This window comes from Python bivittatus, unplaced genomic scaffold (genome assembly GCF_059951505.1).
Source record: "Python bivittatus isolate LINGU-HERP-01145 unplaced genomic scaffold, Pbiv_v1 ctg000480_np1212, whole genome shotgun sequence".
In the NCBI taxonomy this organism is placed as follows: Eukaryota; Metazoa; Chordata; class Lepidosauria; order Squamata; family Pythonidae; genus Python; species Python bivittatus.
Window position 1 is genome coordinate 9,158,198 of NW_028277075.1, and position 21,836 is coordinate 9,180,033.

Consider the following 21,836-nt stretch of genomic DNA (forward strand, 5'->3'; position numbering starts at 1 on the left):
ATCATTTTTTGAGGTGCAGAATCCTAACATGAAGTGCTTCACCAAGGTGTCTGCAGCTTTCCATGATGCAATCCAGTGCTACAGCGTCATTTATGAGAAGAGGAAGACCACCACCCAAAGTTCACTGGACTGCTTCAGGAAGGTGGAAAAAAGTGTTGTTTCAGCTACAGAGGACAAACCCATGCCATCTCGGCAAGCACCTATGCCATCGCCGCAAGCGCCTATGTCAACACTGCCGCTTATGTAAGGCACCAACTGCGCATGTTTTTTATGCTTGTTGGACTTGCGAACAAAACGGACTTACAAACAGGCTCTTGGAACATAACCTGTTCGTAAGTAAGGGACTGTCTGTATCAATAAAGTATAGTTCCAGTAAAACTTGTGGAATCTGTTCCCTGACCTGGACTGCCTCAAAGAGCTGACAATTGCAAAGGCAAAGTTTGATAGGTAAAAAGCTGTAAAGTTCAGATTTTGAGATCAGAAAGAGTAAAACACTCAGTTGCAAGCAAATAACTTTTATTTTCCCCCGAAGAAAGAGAACAGGATATATTTGCAAAGAAACCAATTTTCTGCACTTTTAACTTGATGATAAGAATAGGGTTAAACCATAAACTGACCTCATTTGATACCATACTTATTCAGGGTGGTAAAATCCAAACATGATTGTGAAGTACACCACAAAGATCACTTTAAACTGGGTGAATGGTCAGTCAAATTATATATATCCAGTTCAATTTAAGTAAATACAGAAATGTGCATTTAGACCAAAAAAAAAACCTGACTGTATAATATGTCAAACCTTGGGGTTATAGTAAATAGCTCAGTGAAGATGTTGACTCACCTCGGATCCAATACAAAATGTGGAAGATACAGATTCGGTGATTTAGAAAAGGGATTAAAAATAAAATTGCCAGCATTGTAATGTCCCCACATGTCTGTGGTATATCTGCATTTGGAATTCTGTGTATAGTTTTACATTTGAAAAAAGATTTAGTAGAACTAGGGGAAAATATTTAAAAGAGGACATCCAAAATAATCAGGGAGCTCAAATACATTCACTCTGAGAAAATATTAGAAATTTTAGGACTCTTTAGCTTGGAATAAGAAGATGAAGAAGTTAGAGGCAAAACTTTCCACTCCCCCAGCTTATCAGGGAAGACAGGGTATTATTATTATTAGTCACACAGTCAGCCAGATGTTTAGACTGGATTTGGTATTTTTATCCACCTGTCAAGTCCTTCCCAAGGACCTGGGATAAGCAAATGTTGTTATTTGAGGGTGTTAAAGGTATTGTTGCAGGATGTAAACTGTTCCAAGTAAAGCTGCCTTTTGCAATTGACTGATGGTGATTTTGTCAATGCCGATGGCGTTCAAGTGGTGCTCCAGATATTTTGGAATTGCACCCAAGGCACCTGTTACTACTGGTACTATCTTCGCTTTCTTTTGCCCAATTATTCTACTTCTATTTGAAGATCTTTGTATTTTGTGATTTTCTCCAGTTCTTTCTCTTCTATTCTGCTGTCTCCTGGTATTGAAATGTCCACTATCCAGTCCTTTTTGTCTTTCTTATCAACAGTTGTTAAGGTGTTGTTTGGCAAGTGCTTGTCTGTTTGAAAAAATCACAGAGCACTTTGGCTTCTTCATTTTCTGTTACTTTGTCTATTTTGTGGTCCCACAAGTTCTTGCTTGCAGGCAAATACCATTGCAGATATTCCAATGCACCATTGTTGCTATTTTGTCATGCCGTTGTTTGTAGTCTGTACAATCTTCTTGCAGCAGCTAACTAGGTGGTCCACTGTTTCTTCAGCTTCTTTGCAGAGGCGGCATTTGCGGTTGGTTGCTGTCTTCTCAATTCTGTCTTTGTATGCATTTGTTCTTAAGGCTTGGTCTTGTGCAGCCAGAATTAGCCCCTCTGTCTCTTTCTTCAATTTTCCTGCTCTTAGCCATTGCCAGATTTTGTTATCTGCTTTGCCTGCTAGTTTTTTTGTGTACTGGCCATGTAATACTTTGCCTTGCCATATCTCTTTTCTATTCTTCATTTGGTCTTTCTTGTAGGCTACTTTGGTCTCCTCAGTATTCAGTAAGTACTAGCTTCAGTGCATCTTTTTCGCTATCCTTCAGATATTCTTCCAATGCCCTTTTTTATTCTTTAGCTGTCTGGTTGTAATGGTATGTGGGAATGACCTTGGGAGATGGCGGAAGAGATGCTGCCTAGGGAACAATCAGATAAGAGAGGGTATAGCCCACAGCTGGATAACGGGAAGAGAAAGAAACTCAGAAAGGAACCTCCCTAACTTATCAAGCTGTAAAAGAGACAGCAGGTTTCTACTTTCAGACTTGCAAGGTTCTGTTAATGTAGCCTTAAATAAAGTAGGATTAGCTCATCTGGTCATGTTTCCTGTCTGGGAAGGCTGACACTACTGTACTTGCAACATTCCATGCCCACCTATGCTCCTTGATAAGTAGAGTCTGTCAACATCACTGCATGGAAGAAGGGCATGATTCATTATCATTATTTTTCTGGTCTTCCTATCCAGAGCTTCTAGTTCAACTTCAGTCCACTATTCCAGTTGTGTACCTAATGACAGGAATTGCCCAGGTGTTAATCACCTTGATGGTATTCTTCTACTGAGTTTGGACTTTAAGATCTTCTTCACTCTCATGATGTATTCACTACTAACCTTCTTCTTGACTTCAGTGTGCTTGATGTTGTCAGCTTGAAGGATACCCAGGTATTTGTAGTGATCTTCTTCATCCAGACTCTTGATGTTATTTCCATAGGGCATCTTGATTTCTTCAGTTTTCACTATTTTTCCCCTGTTGATGGTAAGGGTGGTACATTTGTCCAGCCCAAACTCCACTGCAATATCTTGGCTGTATATTTGGACAGCATTAAGCAGCGATTCTATTTCAGATGGTGTTTTTCCATACAGCTTCAGATTGTCCATGCAAAGGAGGTAGGACAATCTGGCAGATGTTTTTGATGTTTGATAACCACGGCCTGACTTGTTTAGTATTGTTGACAGAAGAATCAATGCTATGACAAACAGCAGTGGTGATAGTGAGTCTTTTTGAAAGATTCCTCTCTTGACATTAACCTATCCCAGTCTATCACTATTGACCAGCAACTATGTCTTCCATTGTCCCATTGATCTTTGCACAAAGCTTCTGATGTTTCTACAGACTCCTGTTGTTTCTAGGCACTTGGTTATCCAGTCATGTGGCAGGGAGTCGAATGCCTTCTTGTAATCAATCCAAGCTACATTCAAGTTGGTGCTCCTTCTCTTGCAGTTTTCCAAAATCATCTCATCAATTAGGAGCTGATTTTTTTTTTCCCTCTCTCTCTCTGCTGTTTGGACAGTTTCCTTTCTGCTCAAATGGAATGAACTTATTTTCAACCAGATGGTGTTGGACTGCATCAGCTATAACACAAGTTAGCAATTTGAAAGTTGTTGGTAGGCAGGTAATTGGCCTGTAGTTGCATGGTGCTCCCCTTTTTGTTGGATCTTTCATTATCAGGTAGATTTTGCCAGATGTTAACCAATCTTCAATTTCACCTCCTTGCAGTATGTTGTTAAACTGCTTGGCTGTGATTGGGTGCAAACCAGTCAGTTGTTTCTACCAAAAACCATGCAGTTCATTTTCACCTGGAGTTGACCAATTCTTGACCCTCCTTGCCCTTCTCTCCACCATTTCCGCTTTTATTACAAGTTCTTTCATTTCAGCTTCTTTTTTTCTTATCCACCTCCCTTATCCAAGTTGCATTCTTGTTGATTTTCTCTGGGTTGTCCCATAGCTGTGCCCAGAACTGCACTGTTTCTTCTTTGTCAGGTGTTGACTGGTTCATTGCAGTCTCTCCATTGATGGATTGGTAGAAACATTTCTGATTCAACTGAAATTGAAGATTCTGCCTGTAGCGTGCAATGGCTGTTATTTGCTGCTTTATTATTTCCAATGTTTGCTTGATCTCCCTTGCTTCTAGGTGATATTTCCTGATCAGGCAGTCTTTGGTCTTCATGTTCTTCAGCCTCTTTTCTTTCATCTGTTCTAGCTTGCTTATCATCTGATCTTAGCATGCTGATCTTATTTTCCAACCTGTTCTTCCATTTTGGCTTCCATGATGCACTGTTTGGCCTTTTTTCTTGTTTGTTGATTTTGCACTCAAGGTCTTCAGTTATAACTGCAGGTGTGCTGTACATCAGTTGGTTTGTTTCTGGCAATGCGCTGGTGCTTATATTTGATATTACAGTATTGACATTTTTTAATACTTATGCTAGCTGTTTTTTGTAACAAGCTTCAATGCAGACAATCTTATTCTGTTGTTTTTGTGCTGTTTTAGATGCTCATTTATTCTTTGTTTCAGTTCCTCTTGTTTTTCAGTTAGAGAACTTTGTTCTTTCTGAAGAGAAGACAAAGGAGAGTGTGCCTGGTTTGGGAATAAAAATGGTTCAGTAGAGATGCTGTCTTCCTCTACTGCCAACTCCCTCTCTTTTGCCTCTACTATCTGAGCTACTTCTGGCAAGGCTTCAAATTCTTTACCCTGAGTAGACCTTTGCAGTTCTTCCAATTCTACTTCTGTGAATACTTTATTCTGTATTATAAATCAGTGTTGATCTGCTAGTCTCTGTTCTGTTATTTCTGATTCTGGATGTTGTTCTTTCTAGAACTGGTGCATTCTTTTCAGATATCCTCTTCTTGTTGGACTTGATTTGTAATAGCAGGTCGTTATTTCTTAGTTTTCAGTCTTTGTATATTTGTGATGGGTAAACAACTTTTCTTCCAGTAGTCCTGCAGCTGCTGGCCCTGGTTGCTCAGCCGAAGTCCTGAGTCCTGTAGTCCACTTGACACCAGATGTCCAGGAACTAGAACACGTAGCACAGTCCTTGTCGACCTGGGGGATGACCAATCTGGTATAGGTTTCTGTAAATTACATCTCACCATATTGTTTATGGGAGAGACACTCTTTGTCTGGCTCCTCTGATGAGACCTGTCTAGTATGCTTGAACCTCTAGCATAGCTCCTCAAAGCATGCAAGCCACACAGCTGTGTCAAGGTAGTGCCTCACTGAGGGTTGTTATTGTTGTTATTATTTCCCATCTTTTTTTTTAATTTGGTCAACTCAAAGTGATGAGCATATCTAATACTTCTGCCTCCTATTTTTCCCACAATAACAATCCTGTGCAGTGGATTGGACTGAAAGAGAGCGACTTTCAGACCTAAAGGAGGCCTAGAACTCACAGTCTCCTGGATTCTGGGCCAACACCATAACCACTACACCAAAGTGGGTCTCTTGAATCAAACAAGTAGTACACGAGAAGCTTCCCAGAAGATAGAATGAAATGAAGCAGAGGAGATGGAGGAATATGATACAAAGGCCTAGGACTCTCAAAAAGCTCTTATACTTTTGAGGTTCAAAATAGATTTCAGGGCCTCTATTAGTAGTGATTGAAAAGCACCTGTCAGAAGCCTCAGGGACTGGCTGTACAAAGGGAAAGATTCTTATCTCTGCTTTGCAAACAAAGCAATGGATGGTGGTGATCAGAGACTTCCTAATAAGAAGGACTGAAGCAGCAGTCTGTTGGCCAGATAGCCTAACAAGAGAAATATGCTGTCTTCTTGGGGGAATATATTTGGAATTTGACTGAAAGATTCCCAAGACTTTTTAAGGCTGCTGATAAATATCCCATTTTACCTACCCATATGGAAACAAATGACATAGCCAGGCATAGTCTTGAAGACACTGCAAGAGACTATGTAGTGCTTGACAGGAAGGTGGAAGAATGAGGGACCCAATTGGTGTTTTTTCATTTCTTGTCAAAGGGCATGGCCCAGGAAGAGAGACAAGAATACTGAAGTACTGGCTACACAGATACTCCTGACAAGAAATAGGTTGCAGTTCATAAGAACTGAGAAGAATGTGTTTCAAACTTGCCTTCTAATCTTGACCCAGAGGACCTTAAACTGAATCCTGTGGGTAAGGGAGAAGAGATCCCAGAAAACAATGTAATGCCAAGTACCGAGAACAAAACTGGGATGAGTGTGTATGAAATGGAGGCACTCAATAATGAATACATAGATACAGGAAGGAATAGGTAGGTCAATGTACATAACTGAAGGATTTCAGTCTCTGTATAATGCACAGAAGATGGGGAGCAAACAGAAAATACTACAAGTCTTAATGCAGGAATGAGAATATGATTTATTAACATTACTGAAACTTGGTGGGATGAAGGGAATAGAATAATTAAAAAGAATAGTCTAGACAAAAGAAGTGCTATTATATGTGGAGGAAATGCACACATGTATAGAGATCCAGGAATCTAAGCATTCAAAAGCATTTGAGTAAGCATTTAAGGAAGGTTGTTTTTTTTAAATTTTGTCTTGAATTTTTTATACAAGTTAAAATGAACAGAAGTGAAAGTGAATTATGTTTTCCCCACTAAATTGGATTTCAGCTGTAGGAGTGTCAAATAGTATTTCAAATGTTGTGTTTTGCACACATTTGAACCAGGCTTCACAAATTTGGTGTGCTCCTGGAGGTAACCCAGCAGATCACGTATATCCAGTTTCATGAAATTCATCGTTTGTATTTTCCAAGTAATAAAATATTCAGAAAATGAATGCTGGAATGCCAACATTCTGTTTCAGTATAATGTGCAAGCCAAAGGAAGCAGAAATGAGTGGGTCATCTCTTCCTACTTATTTAACTAGCTGTTATAAAAAGCCTATAAATAATACTTGAGGCTTCTCAAAACAAGAGTCTCACATTCCCTGGGGCCTGATTGGTACAAGTTCAACTGTTAGCATAGAGAATGAGGAACTGGTGAATAAATCATCTGTATGGTTTCCAAATAAATTGCAAAGCTGACTTTCCATTTGTATTAATGTACTTCTCATGTTTTCAGGATTTTGTTCCTTTGTACCAAGATTTTGAGAACTTCTATACAAGGAATCTTTACATGCGCATTAGAGATAGTTGGAACAGACCAATCTGCAGTGTACCAGGAGCAAAAGTGGATATGTTGGAACGAGTTTCTCATGATTATAATTGGACATTCAAGTGAGTAAAAAGCTTTTAAAAGTTCATACATAGCTAATCTTCAGAGGACTTCAGTAAATATTGAACAGTTAGTTTTAAAGGTAGGCTGTATCCTCAGTACAGCTTTAGAACTTGTTGCTGAATTTGGTGATATAATTTACCCTTTCTTATGCTTCCTAGGACTTCCTAAACATGAGGATGGTAGGTCCAGTCATACCTTGTAGGGCAGCATATTCCACAATATGGGGACTCTCACTGACTGAGAAGGCCTACCTCCTTTCTAAGCTTCCTTCACATGGGGAGGGATCTTTAGCGGTGCTTTTTCAGTGTTTGGACAAGTGGAGAGAATCATGCTTGGTAAAGTGGTCCCTGATTTATCTGGTGCCATGTTTTATGAGTGGTAACCAACATTTTGAATTGGCTTGGAAACCTGACTTTAAGATGTGTAGTTCTTCATTGATTAGTTTTCTTGGCAAGCAGTCTGAACACTGCATTTTGCACTAGATGCAGCTTTCTGAGTTACCTTCAAAACGGTCCTGTGTAGAGCACATTGCAGTAGCCCAGTCACAAAATAATCAGGATGTGAGTTACTGTTAATGGAGTTTCCTTACTCTGGGAATGAGAATGGCTGTTTGTAAAACATTATAGAACAAGAATAGATGACCATTCTGTTCATGTCTCCTAAATGGCAAGCCAGCACCCCTTTAAATCAAAAGAAGAGGATCAAAATTACTTAGGCAGACCTGCCTTAACAAACTTGCTAATAAAAGGTGGGCTAACGTACACACATATCCAGTTTCCAAGATCCCATAACTTTTCCTTAAAATAAGCCTGGCTAACGGGAATTTGAGAATCTAGTTTTCTTGGTTACTGTTAAGAAGATTGGCAGTTACTGTCACAAGAGTATCCTGGTCCAGGTAGGACCACAAATGGCACATTAGCCCAAGTTGAGCAAAGTTCTCCCACCATTACCGCAACTTCCACCTCCTGCTCCAGCAGAAGCCATAGGTCCAGAAAGATCCCCAAATCACAGACCAGCTACTTTAAGAGGATCACACCCCTGTCAAGAGCAACTTCTAATACATTATTACCAGATAATCCTGATGTTTACAGACATACATCAACTCCATCTTTTTTAGGGTTTAGTCTGCACTAGTTTCCCCCATCTAATCCCTCACAGCCTCCAGTAACTGATTCAAAAAATTTACAGCATTTTCAGTTCAGCCTGGTTATCAGCATACAGCTGAGTATAATCAGCATGTTGATGACATCTCACCCTATATTGACAGATAACTTCTGCTATTGGATTCATATAGATGTTAAATAACATGGAGGCAAGGACCAAGCTCTGTGTCACCTCAGACTGGAGTAGCCAAGGGTTTGATCATTCATCCCCCCCAATCACTAACTGGAACTGCCTACTCAGGTAGGAGTAGAACCATTGCAAAACGGTGCATCTCACTCCAAACCCTTGCAAGCTATCCAGAAGGATACCATGTTTGAAAGTATTGAATGTCACCAAGGGATCTTGTGGTCCAACAAAGGTGCACTTGCCCCATCCTAGTGAAGGTCATCTAGAGCAGCCAGTGCCACAAATCCATCTTTCTTGCCCTATCCATCCTTCCTTAAAAGGAAGTCTGAGTCACTCTGAACAAAACTGCAGGGTAAGAATGCATGTAATAACCACAGAAGGAATTCATGCTTCATTGCTTTTAGTGGCATTCAATATGCTCAAGCATGAGCTTAAATCAGTGCTCAGTCGTGTCCACTTTTGATTTTACAGTACATCACTTCAGGCATCTTTTCAGTCACTTCATCCCCCACAGCTCCTTAGTAAGCCAAGTAGCTGCCTGGAATTGGCCTCTGGACAGATATTTTGCTAGAGCAGTCTCATCCAGTGGCCTGACAGTCTCTGTATTCCAGAGATCAACTAGGCATGAGCTGGAACTCCTTGCCAAATTGTCAGGCAAATCCCTCCAGAGTAATCTGGAACCTGAGAAAATCCATCACCTTTCTAATACAGTCATGTGAAAAAGAAAGTATACCCTCTTTGAGTTCTATGGTTTTACATATCAGGACATAATAAAAATCATCTGGTCCTTAGCAGTTCTCAAAAGTAGGTAAATACAACCTCAGATGAACAACAACACATGACATATTACACCACATCGTCATTTATTTTACAAAAAGAAAGCCAAAATGGAGAAGCTATGTGTGAAAAACTAAGTACACCCTTACTGCTTCATAGGTATGAAGAGGCTAAGTAGCAGCCAGGTGCTGCTAATCAAATGCCCTTGATCAACTGATCATCAGCAAGTGTGACTACCTCTATAAAAGCTGAAGTTTTTAGAGTTTGCTGGTCTTGAGTATTGAGGTGTGTGTGTTAACACATTGCCAAGGAGTAAAGACATCAGCAACGATCTTAGAGAAGCAATTGTTGCTGCCCATCAATCTGGGAAGGGTTATAAGGCCATTTCCAAACAATTTAAAGTCCATCATTCTACAGTGAGGAAGATTATTCACAAGTGGAAAAGATTCAAGACAGTTGCCTTCTTCCCAGGAGTGGATGTCCCAGCAAATTCACCCCAAGATCAGACTGTGTAATGCTCAGAGAAATTGCAAAAAATCTAAGAGTTACATCTCAGACTCTACAGGCCTCAGTTAGCATGTTAAATGGTAACGTTCATGACAGTACAGTTAGAAAAAGACTGAACAAGTATGGTTTGTTTGGAAGGGTTGCCAGGAGAAAGCCTCTTCTCTCTAAAAAGAAAATGGCGGCACGGCTTAGGTTTGCAAAGTTGCATCTGAACCAATCACAAGACTTCTGGAACACAGTCCTTTGGACAGACAAGACCAAAGTGGAGATGTTTGGCCATAATGCACAGGGCCACATTTGGCAAAAACCAAACACAGCATATCAGCACAAGCATCTCATACCAACCATCAAGCACGGTGGTGGAGGGGTGATGATTTGGGCTTGTTTTGCAGCCACAGGACCTGGGCACCTTGCAGTCATTGAGTCGACCATGAACTCCTCTGTATACCAAAGTATTCTAGCTATCTGTCCAACAGCCAAGCTTGGCCAACATTGGGTCATGCAACAGGACAGTGATCCCAAGCACACCAGCAAATCTACAACAGAATAGCTGAAAAAGAAAAGAATCAAAGTGTTGCAATGGCCCAGGCAAAGTCCAGACCTCAATCCGATTGAAATGCTGTGGTGGGACCTCAAGAGAGCTGTGCATAAACAAATGCCCACAAACCTCAATAAACTGAAGCAATGTGGTAAAGATGAGTGGGCCAGAATTCCTCCACAACGATGGGAGAGACTGATAAAATCATACAGAAAACGATTTCTTCAAGTTATTGCTGCTAAAGGTGGTTCACCAAGCTATTGAATTATAAGGCGTACCTAGTTTTTCACGCATGGCTTCTCCATTTTGGCTTTCTTTTTGTAAAAGAAATGATGACATGGTATAATATGTCATGTGTTGTTGTTCATTGTATTTACCTACCTACTTTTGAGAACTGCTAAGGACCAGATAATTTTTATTATGTCCTGAAATGTAAAACCATAGAACTCAAAGAGAGTATACTTTCTTTTTCACATGACTGTAGGTGAAAATCACCCTTGTGGTGATTTATTGTACTATATGATCTTTGGAAGGACAAATAAAATAGGAATTAATACTTTATTTTTAACAATTGAAAGATCTCAGATTTCTGTTTGGAGTTGAAAATGATTTCTAGGTGGAATGGCATGTCATGTTTTTCTGATTAGCCTATGTTTAAATAAAAGGTTCTGGGTGTGGTATGTAAGAAGAGGACTTTGCACTTGGGATCAATCTAATTGATCAGAAATATTGTCCAATTGTCTCATGATTCAGTATTACAGTTAACATGCTTTTAGACTGTGCTTCAACATGCTAGTGTGTTAATATACTTTTAGCATTGTCCTTTACTTATTACAGCAGTATACTGGCTTTCAGATGCACTTCTTTTGAATTTGTAGAGGATATCCTGCATGAGGAAGTGACAAATATTTGATAAGTCAAGTTCTTTGTGGACAGGGATATCTTGAAATTAGTACAAAGAGATATCAAACTGTTTTAAAATGGCTTCAAAGTTCTGCTTTAATTCTTAAGAGAGTTTTCATTGTTCAATCAGCACACTGGCATTTACTCATTTTATTTGCTTAAAGCCACTTACATTATACTGGTCTAAGACTGTAATAAACTGTACTAGTGCTAAAGCCACTTACATTATAAATGTTTTAAAAGCTATCAAATTGTGAAACAGAGCAGAATTTGTATAGTTTGTCTTAGCTATTTCAACCTGGCCCTTTAACCTTTTGGACAAAAGATACTAGTACATTTTAACTAGTTAGCTTTCATCAGTAATCTCAATAGCTTTCTTTCCACATCATATTACGGCATAACTTTGAAGCTCTTTGTTTTCAAAAGCAGTTTTCAGCGTAGCATGGAGTCACTGCTTTCAGTAAGCTGCTAGAGAACTGAAAGCTCTGTACAGTATGTCCCTAAGTACTTTATTTTCTAAATGCATTGCCTAGATTGCAGCAGTTATTGATAGTTAATGAACTTGATACTGTTGGTGCTCTCTATATAAACATATTGTGTTTTTAATTAAAATGCAGGTATACAGGAAATATAATAAAGGATGTAATTAATATGGGATCCTACAACTATCTTGGATTTGCAGAAAACACTGATGCTTGCAAAAAGGCAGTGGCTGAGGTTCTCTCACAATATGGATGTGGGGTTTGCAGTACTAGGCAAGAGATGGGTAAGTTCAGACAAGGAGCTTCTTCACCCAGACTTCACAAAATGTATTGCTGTGTGTTCTTTCTTAATTCAGCTTCTAATAATTCCAATATTTTCTGTTCTTACCATAAAAGAAACCATTTGCATATACAGTGGTATTTTACCTAATGTGAACTTAGTTTTTATCATATATACAGGAAACCTGGATAAACATGAGGAACTAGAAAGTTTAGTAGCCAGATTCCTTGGCGTGGAATCTGTTTTGGCATATGGAATGGGATTTGCCACAAACTCAATGAATATTCCTGCTTTGGTTGGCAAGGTATGGCTTCAGGAGAAGGGACTATCCTGATCCTGTCTTTGCAAGTCTCTAGTAATAACGTCTCATAGTATAAGTTGCTTAAAGCCTTATTAACTGATATATAGATCACAATAATAAATGAATGAATATTTAAAAATATGTTTGGTGAGAGAGAGGAATGAAAGCTCCAGTATTTAATGCAGTTGTATTTTACAGTTTCTTACAGGAAAAAACAAATTACTATGGGAGAACTTATGCCACCATGATTTTAAAGAGGAAGCTTTTTGATATTTCAGACTGCAATGAGATAGGAAGATATCAGTGAATTTTAAATAATTTAAAAAATTATTCATCTTGACTTAAATAAATGATTGTTACCTAATATTTGTTGTTAATCAGATAAACATTCTGTAAAATAAAGTATCTGAAGACAGTTTTAAAGTCCAGACCACCAAGCTTTCAGAAAGTAGTTGTATCTTTCTGAATTATTTATTTTGCGTTGTCTCCTTATGTTCAGGGTTGTCTAATATTGAGTGATGAGTTGAATCATGCATCTCTGGTCCTAGGGGCAAGACTTTCAGGAGCAACAATTCGAATCTTTAAACACAATAGTGAGTATTTGGCAGCAGATTGAGTTATTATTCAAATGTATGCTCTGTCACTCTTAAAGGATTGGAAGTTTTATTTATTTTACAATGTTTATAACCTGCCCCAATCTTAATTGAATCTGAGCTGTATATTGCAAAATGAAAAGCAGCAATAAATCAGTAAATAATTAAAATAAAATCATCCAAAACCTAAGCATCATAGTTGTCCATAAAACGAAACTAATTTTAATTTAATTTTTTTTTACTTTGATGTAATTTTGAGGGCTGACTGCATGCTGAAATAGAGCTGCTTTGGCTTCTTTACAAAATGCTAGCAGAATCAGTGCCTTCCCTACCTTTTTGGGGAGGATATAGTATAAAATGGGGGGCACCACAGAGAAATCTTATCAACTGCTCTCTGTCTTGTGTGTCTTACAAGGAGTGGGCACCTGCAGCAGGTTTCTCTTGATGGCCAGACCAGGCATAATCAATTCTAGAAGAGCATTATTTGATATATTGCAGCACTGCACTATAAAGGTTTTAAAGGTAATGATTAGCACTTTGAATCAGGCCCAGAAGTGTACTGGTAACTGATGCAGCAGCTTCAAAATAGGGGTTACCCTGAAAGGGTTGACCCCTCAATAGCTGCTGAATTTTATATTGAGTGACCTCCAAAGGCAATCTCATGTGTGTTACAGTAGTCCAAGTAGTATCAAGGAGAAGAGCTATTATTGCCAGGCCATCTTGGCCCAAGTAATAGCATACTGACCAAAGCTAGGTGCCACAACTTCCATTTGTACTTAAGCTGGAGGTAAGATCAGAATTGTGCAGGCAGTGGTTTTCCCATAACGCTCTATGGAAGTGAAAGCTGGACTTTGAAGAAGCAGGATAAAAATAGTATTGTCCCTTTTGAACTGTAGCATTAGAGAAAACTCTTGAGAATACTATGGATAGCCAAGAAGGAAAAACAAATGGATCATAGTGTGTTCCTGCATTTAAAGTTGCTGCAACAGTCATATCTTGAAAAGTACTTCCCTGAATTCTCCCTAGTGGTATTCTAGGAAGCCACTTGAAATTAGAGATCAATTAAAGAAATTGATGCTGCTGGTGGCGGGATGAAAACAAGTAGGAGAAACAACAGAGCAGAGCTTCTGGAAATCTTTCTAAACTCTTAATAGTTTTGCTGTAGGTTACATGACCAGAAAGGAGGGGTGTTTAGAATGCAGGAATCAGCAACATTCTGAAGTTATGCCTGATGGTTTCTCCCATAGAGTTGTATGGCTGGAGTAATCCAATTTATTTTCAATCTCAATCTTTCTTTGGTCAGCTTCTCACCCTGCCCCAGACCAAAATTGGTCCCATTCTGTTAAGTTTTTGAAGAGTTACAGTGCTGATTGACAGACAGATGGGGCCCAGTAGACTACTTTGTGAATAATGTAACCTAGAGTTTTGGAGTGTGCTTTAAAACTATTACAGTAAAATGAGAATTGCCTGTTCTAAACAAATTGTAAAAATGGTCTGTCTAAATCTTTGCCTTTTCTATTGTTCTTTAGTTACATAACTGTGCACATACACATTAACTATTCTGTTTCAGGTTAAGCAGTCTTATGCAAAATGCAGAAAAGGAATTAAAAAGTATAAATACATTTAGTTTATGCCAAGATCATCCACTCTACTTCTCTTTACTTTCTGTCCTTACAAACCATCCTTGCTTTTGATGCTTGTTAAATAAGAAAAAGCTTGCTCACACACGTAAGAAGTTGAAAACTGCAGCAAAATGTTCAGTGCCTTTGTATGAATGGCAGGATACTCTTCTTTCACAGAAATCCAAAACTTGTCCATGGGCAGATCAGTGAACCTCATCTTGAATGTACAATCAGACTGCAGTTCACAAAGTTCTTCCTCTTCCTTCAAAATGAAGTTCTCAGGCTGAGCAGAAGATGCAGAGAAAGGATCCCTCACCCAGTCATACATTTGTGTTGAAAGGGAGGGAAAGTACTGATCGGTTTTGTTCTGCAATATACTCCAGGTGGTTTTCAATTAGATTTGAGACTTTTTGGTATCCTTCCTCACTCTCAAGCCCAAGCAGCAGTGGAAACATTTCAGTATTTCCTTTTGCAACATGTTTTTTCCAAACATTCAGTTTTCTTTTAAATCCAAAAATCTTGTCACTTGAAATCAAAACATTTTCTCCAGTCCCTTGCAGAGACTTGTTCAGCTGGTTCACATGATGAAAGATGTCTGCTAAGTGTGCTAGTTTCTACAACCATTCTCCATCTTCAAAGCACTCAGCAAAATGTGGAATACTATTTTCTCAAAAATACTCTTGCAGTTCTGCCTTCAGCTCAAACACCCTGTTGAAAACTCTTCCTCTGCTGAGCCACCATATTTCTGTGTGTAACAGGAGACTTATGTGCTCTTTGTCCAGGTTTTCACACAGTTTTTTAAACATTCTTGAGTTAATTGGTCTTTGTTTAATAAAGTTAACCATTTTTGTAGCATCATCCAGAACTTATTTCATCCCCAAGAAGTTTTGACACCAACACCTCTCTGTGAAAAAAGCAATGTGTGGTGACAACATCAGGATTTTCTTTTCTTACAAGACAAATGAAACCCCTCATGGAGCCAACCATTGATGGAGCACCATCAGTACAGATGCTGACACAGTTCCTCCAAAACAGACTTTTAGTTTCCAGATATAAACACAAAACATTAAATATATCTTGGCCGTTGAATGTTTCATATAGTTCTTTGCAGCAGAAAACGTTTTGTTGAATTTCACCATCATTTACAAATCTTACAAATGCTATAACATGACATTTATTGATGAAATCTGTTGACTCATCAACTTGGGTAGAAAACCTGCTATTCTTCAGTTTATCACACAAAACCTCTTCAGCATCATGTGACATGTCATCAATCTGGTCCTACCATTTTTCCCACTATTATTTTACATGCTGGCATGATTACTTTCTTACCCAAAGCATGACTTTTCCTTTGCTGTGTAATAAGTTCTGCTACTAAATAACTTGCTTCTTGGGCTTTTTTACTGACGTCATTTTATTAACAAAAGCTTTACTCTGTTTTGTGAGTCCAGTAGCTATTTAAAATAATCAGAACTTTCATTTGTCATAGTCTTCAGGTATGCCTCAGAACTTGTTTTGTACAGTTCTATTTCAGCTTATTCTGATTTAGCTTCCAACTTGTTTAGTTCTACCTTCTGAAGTTACTGAACTGAGGGCAATTCCTAATGTCCTTCCTGCAGATCTTTAATTTCTTTATTCTGATGTTCTAGTTTTGTTAGCTTGTCAAATCTGTCAATAATATCAGCCTGAAGAGAACCTAATTTTCCTTCTAGATCTTATTTTTATTGAATTAATGTGGAAATATTATCTTCCATTTTATGCAACTCACCTGTAAAGAATTGTTTGAGAGAAAGAAGCAGAGGAATCAGGCTTGGCTTCTTCCAATTTTGTTTCTTCCTTACTGTGTCTCTTCCTACTCAGTTTTGATAAATAAAAAGTAAGTTTACACCCAGAATTGTCATTTATTAAATGGAAACATTGCATTGTAATTTATTAAAGTATACCATTATGAGTAGAATATCAAATCAAAGAAAATTTAATAATAATTAAATGTCATAGTATGTAAGTGTCCAAATAATACAGTGTGAAACAAAAAGAAACAAAGCCCATAAGCACATTAAATTCTAAAAACAAATATTTTAGATAATCAATCTTCACACTAGAAATGTAAGCATTTGAATCATTCTCAAGCTAAGTCAAATTTTGAAGTTATGAGCCACCATTTCACTTCCCCTTCCCATCCATATCTAGTTTGATTTCTTCATCTTCTAAAAGATAAATTCAACCTCTCTTAATTGCCCTTGGATTTTATCTAATCTGTTTTTCTTCCCTGACTTTCTGCTTAACAACACTAAAGTCATATCTGACTGCTGTTCAACAGCTTGCCTAGTCTCTTGCTCTTGTTAAGCAGTTTGTGCACTTCACATCTTCCCCTTACATTACGGTGTATACCAGTGTACTGTTGTCTTTTAGTTTGACTTCGCTCTGTATCCCTAGTTATATCCCTTTTGTTTTACAGTGCTACAACTCTTCTTTTCTGGACTTATAATATCAGTTTTTCAAAACATTACTGGGTACTGAATAGTGTTCAGAGGATTTTTCACCTCTGATTTCTGGAATTTTAATCAGTTCATTCCAAGGTTTTTGTTATTCTGACAGAAACATTCTGAAGTGAAGATTACTTCAGCACACTTCTAATGGCAGAGCAATCTTTGCCAATTTCCCCTTCCCTGTATTTCCCAGTGCCTCTGCCAGAGGATCCTTTAACCCCCTAGAACCAATGTGGTTATTCTACAAGATCCTTCCAGTCTTCAGAGCAGATGCTTTCTTTTAATTTTTATCTCTAAGTTACTGTGGAATCAGGTGGCCTCGAAATTGAAATTTTAAATAAATATCTGATAAAAGCATTATGACAGAAGGACAGCTTTTCAAACCATTGACTTTTGCTGGATCCAACTTACTATTTACATTACTTTCATAGTACCAGTACTAGCTTCCTGAACAGAGCACCAAAGAATGTGGAAATCAGAATTTGTAACTTACTAGCTGTTCTCTCTCTTTTGCAGTTTGGCCTCTTTGATATAGTCAATCTTTTCCAGCTTTTTTGGTACTGCTACCCTTCTTAATTACTTAAAATTGTTTTTTATCTTCCTGCTTCCTCTAAAAGGTCATTCATATATGTTGCTTTATTTTAGAAAAAACCATCAAAGTTCTTGTGATTCTATTACTATCATACCATCAGAAACGATGCAGAGGAGATCTTATGTATCTTATTCACTCACTCAGATGTTCTTTAAGTATGTGATTGCAGTTATTAGTGAAGCACAAAGGGGAACTTCATGGTCTTTCACTTTTCATTAAAGCACAGTCCCCAGTAGTCAAGACCAATATGTGCAACGATGAGGCATGTTAGGAGTATATAAATCAACCAATATTTGCAATGATGAGGAGTGTTGGGAGTTATAAGTCAGCAACATCTAAAAGGCCATAGATTCCATACCTCTATGGAAATCTTTCATTTCAAAAAGTGAAACCCTTTTTCATATTTTATATGTCAATACAGATAGACTGTTTATGTTGAGAAGATTGCATAAAAAATGTAAGAGGCAGCCTGCTACTTCATTCTGTTTCCCATATGGGCAAAACAAATGGTAATGGGAAGCCCCACAAGCAAGACTTGTAGCCCTTCCTTGCTTATGTTGATTTGTATTGAAAATGACTTATATTGAAAAATATACTATCCCTGATTTTGGTCATATAGTCATCATAGCCATTGATAGTTTTAGCCTCCATGAATTTATCTCATACTCTTTTAAGTAGGCTGTCATTAGTACATCTTGTTGATAGCATCTTTTGTTGTCCAGGTTATATACTATGTAGACCAGTTTAAATACTATGTGAAATGTTAATCCATCATTCAATTTTACTAGATCACCCCAGTTTTTACTGTAGTGGGAAATAAAGCAGTCTCTGATTCTCTCTGTTCACTTTACTAAGGACAACAAAACTCTGTACATCTCTATTAATTCCCCTCTCCATTTAAATACTTTCTAAAATAAAGATATTGTAGATTTTTCTTCATAGAGGAAATTTTCCAGCTATCAGATGATTTTGACTGACCTTTTCTAGCCTGGTAATAGCTCTTTTTGAATGGACAATCAGTATTACTGTGCACAGTAAATCAGTACTAAGTCATTATGATGCTATCTGTATCATCCTTATGTTTATGTTGAGCTGCAATTCCCATTTTACTGCTGACTCACTCATCTTGTATGGATCCTTTTGAACTCTTCACAGTCCCTTTCATTTTTACCATCTGAATATTTAATATTGACATAGAGATCTCATTACTTATCTTTAATTCTCGTTAATTTATAAAGGGATTTAAGAAGTCATGGTACCATTAGATAGTTATTCTCCCTAACCCCATTTTTGGCTAATCAGAAACACGTTTAGCTTTCCCAATGTATTCATTAATTTACCTCACATTAGATGCTTCTAATGGCTTTCCCTTGTGATCAGTTTAGAAGCTGCTCTACTGTACACATATCTGATTCAGTTTCCTGTACAGTTAGCATGGAATGGCCAAATGCTTAATTTCATCTGGGCATATATGAACATCATAAATGTAGTTATGATTTTATTTTTGCATGTCATTGTTCCTTTTATCCATATAAAAGAATATGGCTTTCCGAGTTATCGCTTGATCTAAATACATACTGTAATTATGCTTTTTATTTCTGATTCTGCTTTTAGTCCCTTTCTGAAGTAACAAAGATTTATAATTGTGCTCTTTGTGTATAGATATGCAGAGCCTGGAGAAGCTGCTCAAAGATGCCATTGTATATGGGCAACCTCGCACACACAGGCCATGGAAAAAAATTCTCATCATTGTTGAAGGCATATACAGGTACAGGCCTACAGCACCATTCCATTGGTGTTCACCATATTCAGCTGTTGTTCATTTTCGTTTTGAGGCAAAATGTAATCAAAGCCAAAATATAGGATTCTCACTACTTGATCTTGGCAGTTCTCTTTACTTTAACGTAGCGGTAATAAGTATACATGCCCCAAGTAGGACTAATACTAATAAATCTAAATTTAAAATGTAAATATGTATATAGGGTGTTTCAAAACTGAAACTTAGTGTTCATCTCACTTCTTTCGTACATATCAGAAATGGAAAAATCTCCACCCTATGAGTCAAATCCAGTCTCCATTTGTTTGTTTTTTGGCCATAGTTTTTACTTCTCACTATCCGCCAGATTAACTTTGGTAATACTAAGCAAGCTTGATTCAAAAGGAGTAAGCTTCCTGTGGAGTAAGTGGAATGCCGGTATGGTAGCAAGCAAAAGTGATCTTGTTTCTACTCTAAGCTGTGTAGCATGGCATGGTAGTCTGTTTTACGCACAGACACATGGACATTTTGGGGAGCCTGGGTGAAATGAAAGAGTGCGTCAGTATTTTAAACAGAAGGCTGTTTCCAAAGCTTTACTACAAATGTAGTCATATTTTTCCGCAAACCAAAGAAATATGCTGTTTTTGTTGGATTTAAAATGTTAAGTAATAGTTTTAAAAATGGCAACATTAAAAGTCCTTGCCATGATTTGTAAAGCAACTGACATTCTGATTCTTGAATACTAAATACTTGTTATACTAAAAGGTTTGGTATTTTCCCTGTCTACATATAAACCTAATATACATGGTTGCAAAATAGCTTCCCAACTTTTGGAGATAGATAACCCTGCTCAAAATTTGATCCCTGAAGTTTGGCCACTTCCTTTTCCTTTCTAGTTGAGGCCTATGACTCCATGCCTGATTGCTACATATAAGATCTTCTGACAGTTTTTCTTATAGAAGCATAAAGGCATACTGTGTATAAGTGTATCTACTGCCATTATTACAAAATGTTGGGTGAACCATTTTTAAAGTTGATTTTGGCACTACTAAGAGATTCTCAATTTGATCTGTGCTTTTCTATAACAGCATGGAGGGATCCATAGTCCGACTACCTGAAGTAATTGCTCTTAAGAAAAAATACAAATCTTACCTGTACATGGATGAAGCTCATAGTATAGGAGCACTGGGTCCCAGTGGCCGGGGCGTAGTTGAATATTTTGGACTTAACCCTGAGGATGTGGATATTATGATGGGGACATTCTCCAAGAGCTTTGGAGCTGCTGGAGGATACGTTGGAGGCAAGAAGGTAAAAATAGTTATTGGGAATTTGGCTGATTGTAATGAAAAGAAAAAGCTTCTAACTGTAATATTAGCAATGTACTGATTTCAGAATGTGGAAGCTGGCCATTAGAATCTCTCAGATAAAAAGACTTGTTTCCAAAATGCTATGGACATATTTATTTAAAGTCACAAGAAAGAACCAGATAGCTGGTTTTGTACTATACTGTTTTTGCTTTGTACTGTTTTTATGTGTTCCTATTAAAAATGCATAGCCCAAACAAGTATTATTTTACTACCAACATTTTAAAGTTTTAAAGCCAGAAGGTTAGTGACAGTAGTCTGTTCTAGGTGCTAGAGGTGTCTTGCTCAAAGAATGAAATAATATAAAATAAAATATTGCTGTTCAAGGCTTATTTGATTATTGTTTTAGTGAAAATGTCACCTCTTACAAGGATATCATGATAGTAGAATTGCTCACTTTCCTGCATAATTAATATGTCTGACTGGCCTTTCTCATGTATGTTGCTATACATATTTCCTTCATTAATACCATGATATTAACATATGTCTGTGCATTTCCTGCTAGCGAAAGAAGATTGGATTAATTATATCAGCATTTATCTGTCTTTTTTTTAAAATAACTACCATACAGTTCTACTAAAACTTTGTAGCACTACTCACAAATAAGCTTTATACATATTTGGGTTTATGCTAATACTATGTTCTCCTTTCAGATGTGTGGAGATACATATATTCTGGGCTTTCTAACCATATATATTGATATTCTTTTCATAATAGTAAAATACAGTGAAATTAAGGCCAAACATAGGTGAAAATTTATATTGGAAGATGGCCACCTTTTGAAAGATAAGTGTTCCATACTGATGTACTCTTTATATGAGTTGTTGATTTAATTTACTCTGGAGAGATAAATCCGGACCTTGTTTATACTACATTAGACAGTGTATACACTCTCTTGCCCACCATATAGAATTAGAATGTAGTAAAGTTTCCTCATTATGTTCTAGTTTTCTGAAAAAAGGAATATTTGTATGATAAGCATTCAGTTGTGTGAGCAACCTGTGATATAAAGAAATAAAGCCCTAGTAGAAGTTTCTCATTTCAATGAAAACAAGGCTTTATTAAGTAAGAGAATAATTAATGTACTCCTCTACACTTTGCTTTTCTCTCATTCTCATTTCACCATTGACTAATTGTATTTCCAATTTTATGTGCGTTAATTTCTCTTTTGGGGATAGAAAGACCATACCAAGTATGCTTAGCAGCCCATTTATACCTGTTCTTCTATATCAGACTCCCTCAACAGATACATCCCATGAGGGCTGAGGACCCACTGCAATC

At 37.6% G+C, this 21,836-nt stretch overlaps 1 protein-coding gene across 2 annotated transcripts in view; it reads left to right on the plus strand.

Annotated features, from left to right (window-relative positions):
- SPTLC2 (serine palmitoyltransferase long chain base subunit 2) overlaps positions 1–21,836 on the plus strand; it is an 83,909-nt gene that overhangs the window by 23,332 nt on the left and 38,741 nt on the right. For both annotated transcript variants that reach the window (XR_456214.4, XM_007431338.4), the window contains exons 3-8: positions 6,906–7,060; positions 11,694–11,842; positions 12,018–12,142; positions 12,639–12,732; positions 19,098–19,203; positions 20,280–20,499. Coding sequence is in view for 1 of the 2 variants with exons in the window: in XM_007431338.4 (XP_007431400.1) it covers positions 6,906–7,060; positions 11,694–11,842; positions 12,018–12,142; positions 12,639–12,732; positions 19,098–19,203; positions 20,280–20,499 (849 nt within the window). In the remaining variant the exon portion in view is untranslated. The remainder of the gene's footprint in view (positions 1–6,905; positions 7,061–11,693; positions 11,843–12,017; positions 12,143–12,638; positions 12,733–19,097; positions 19,204–20,279; positions 20,500–21,836) is intronic.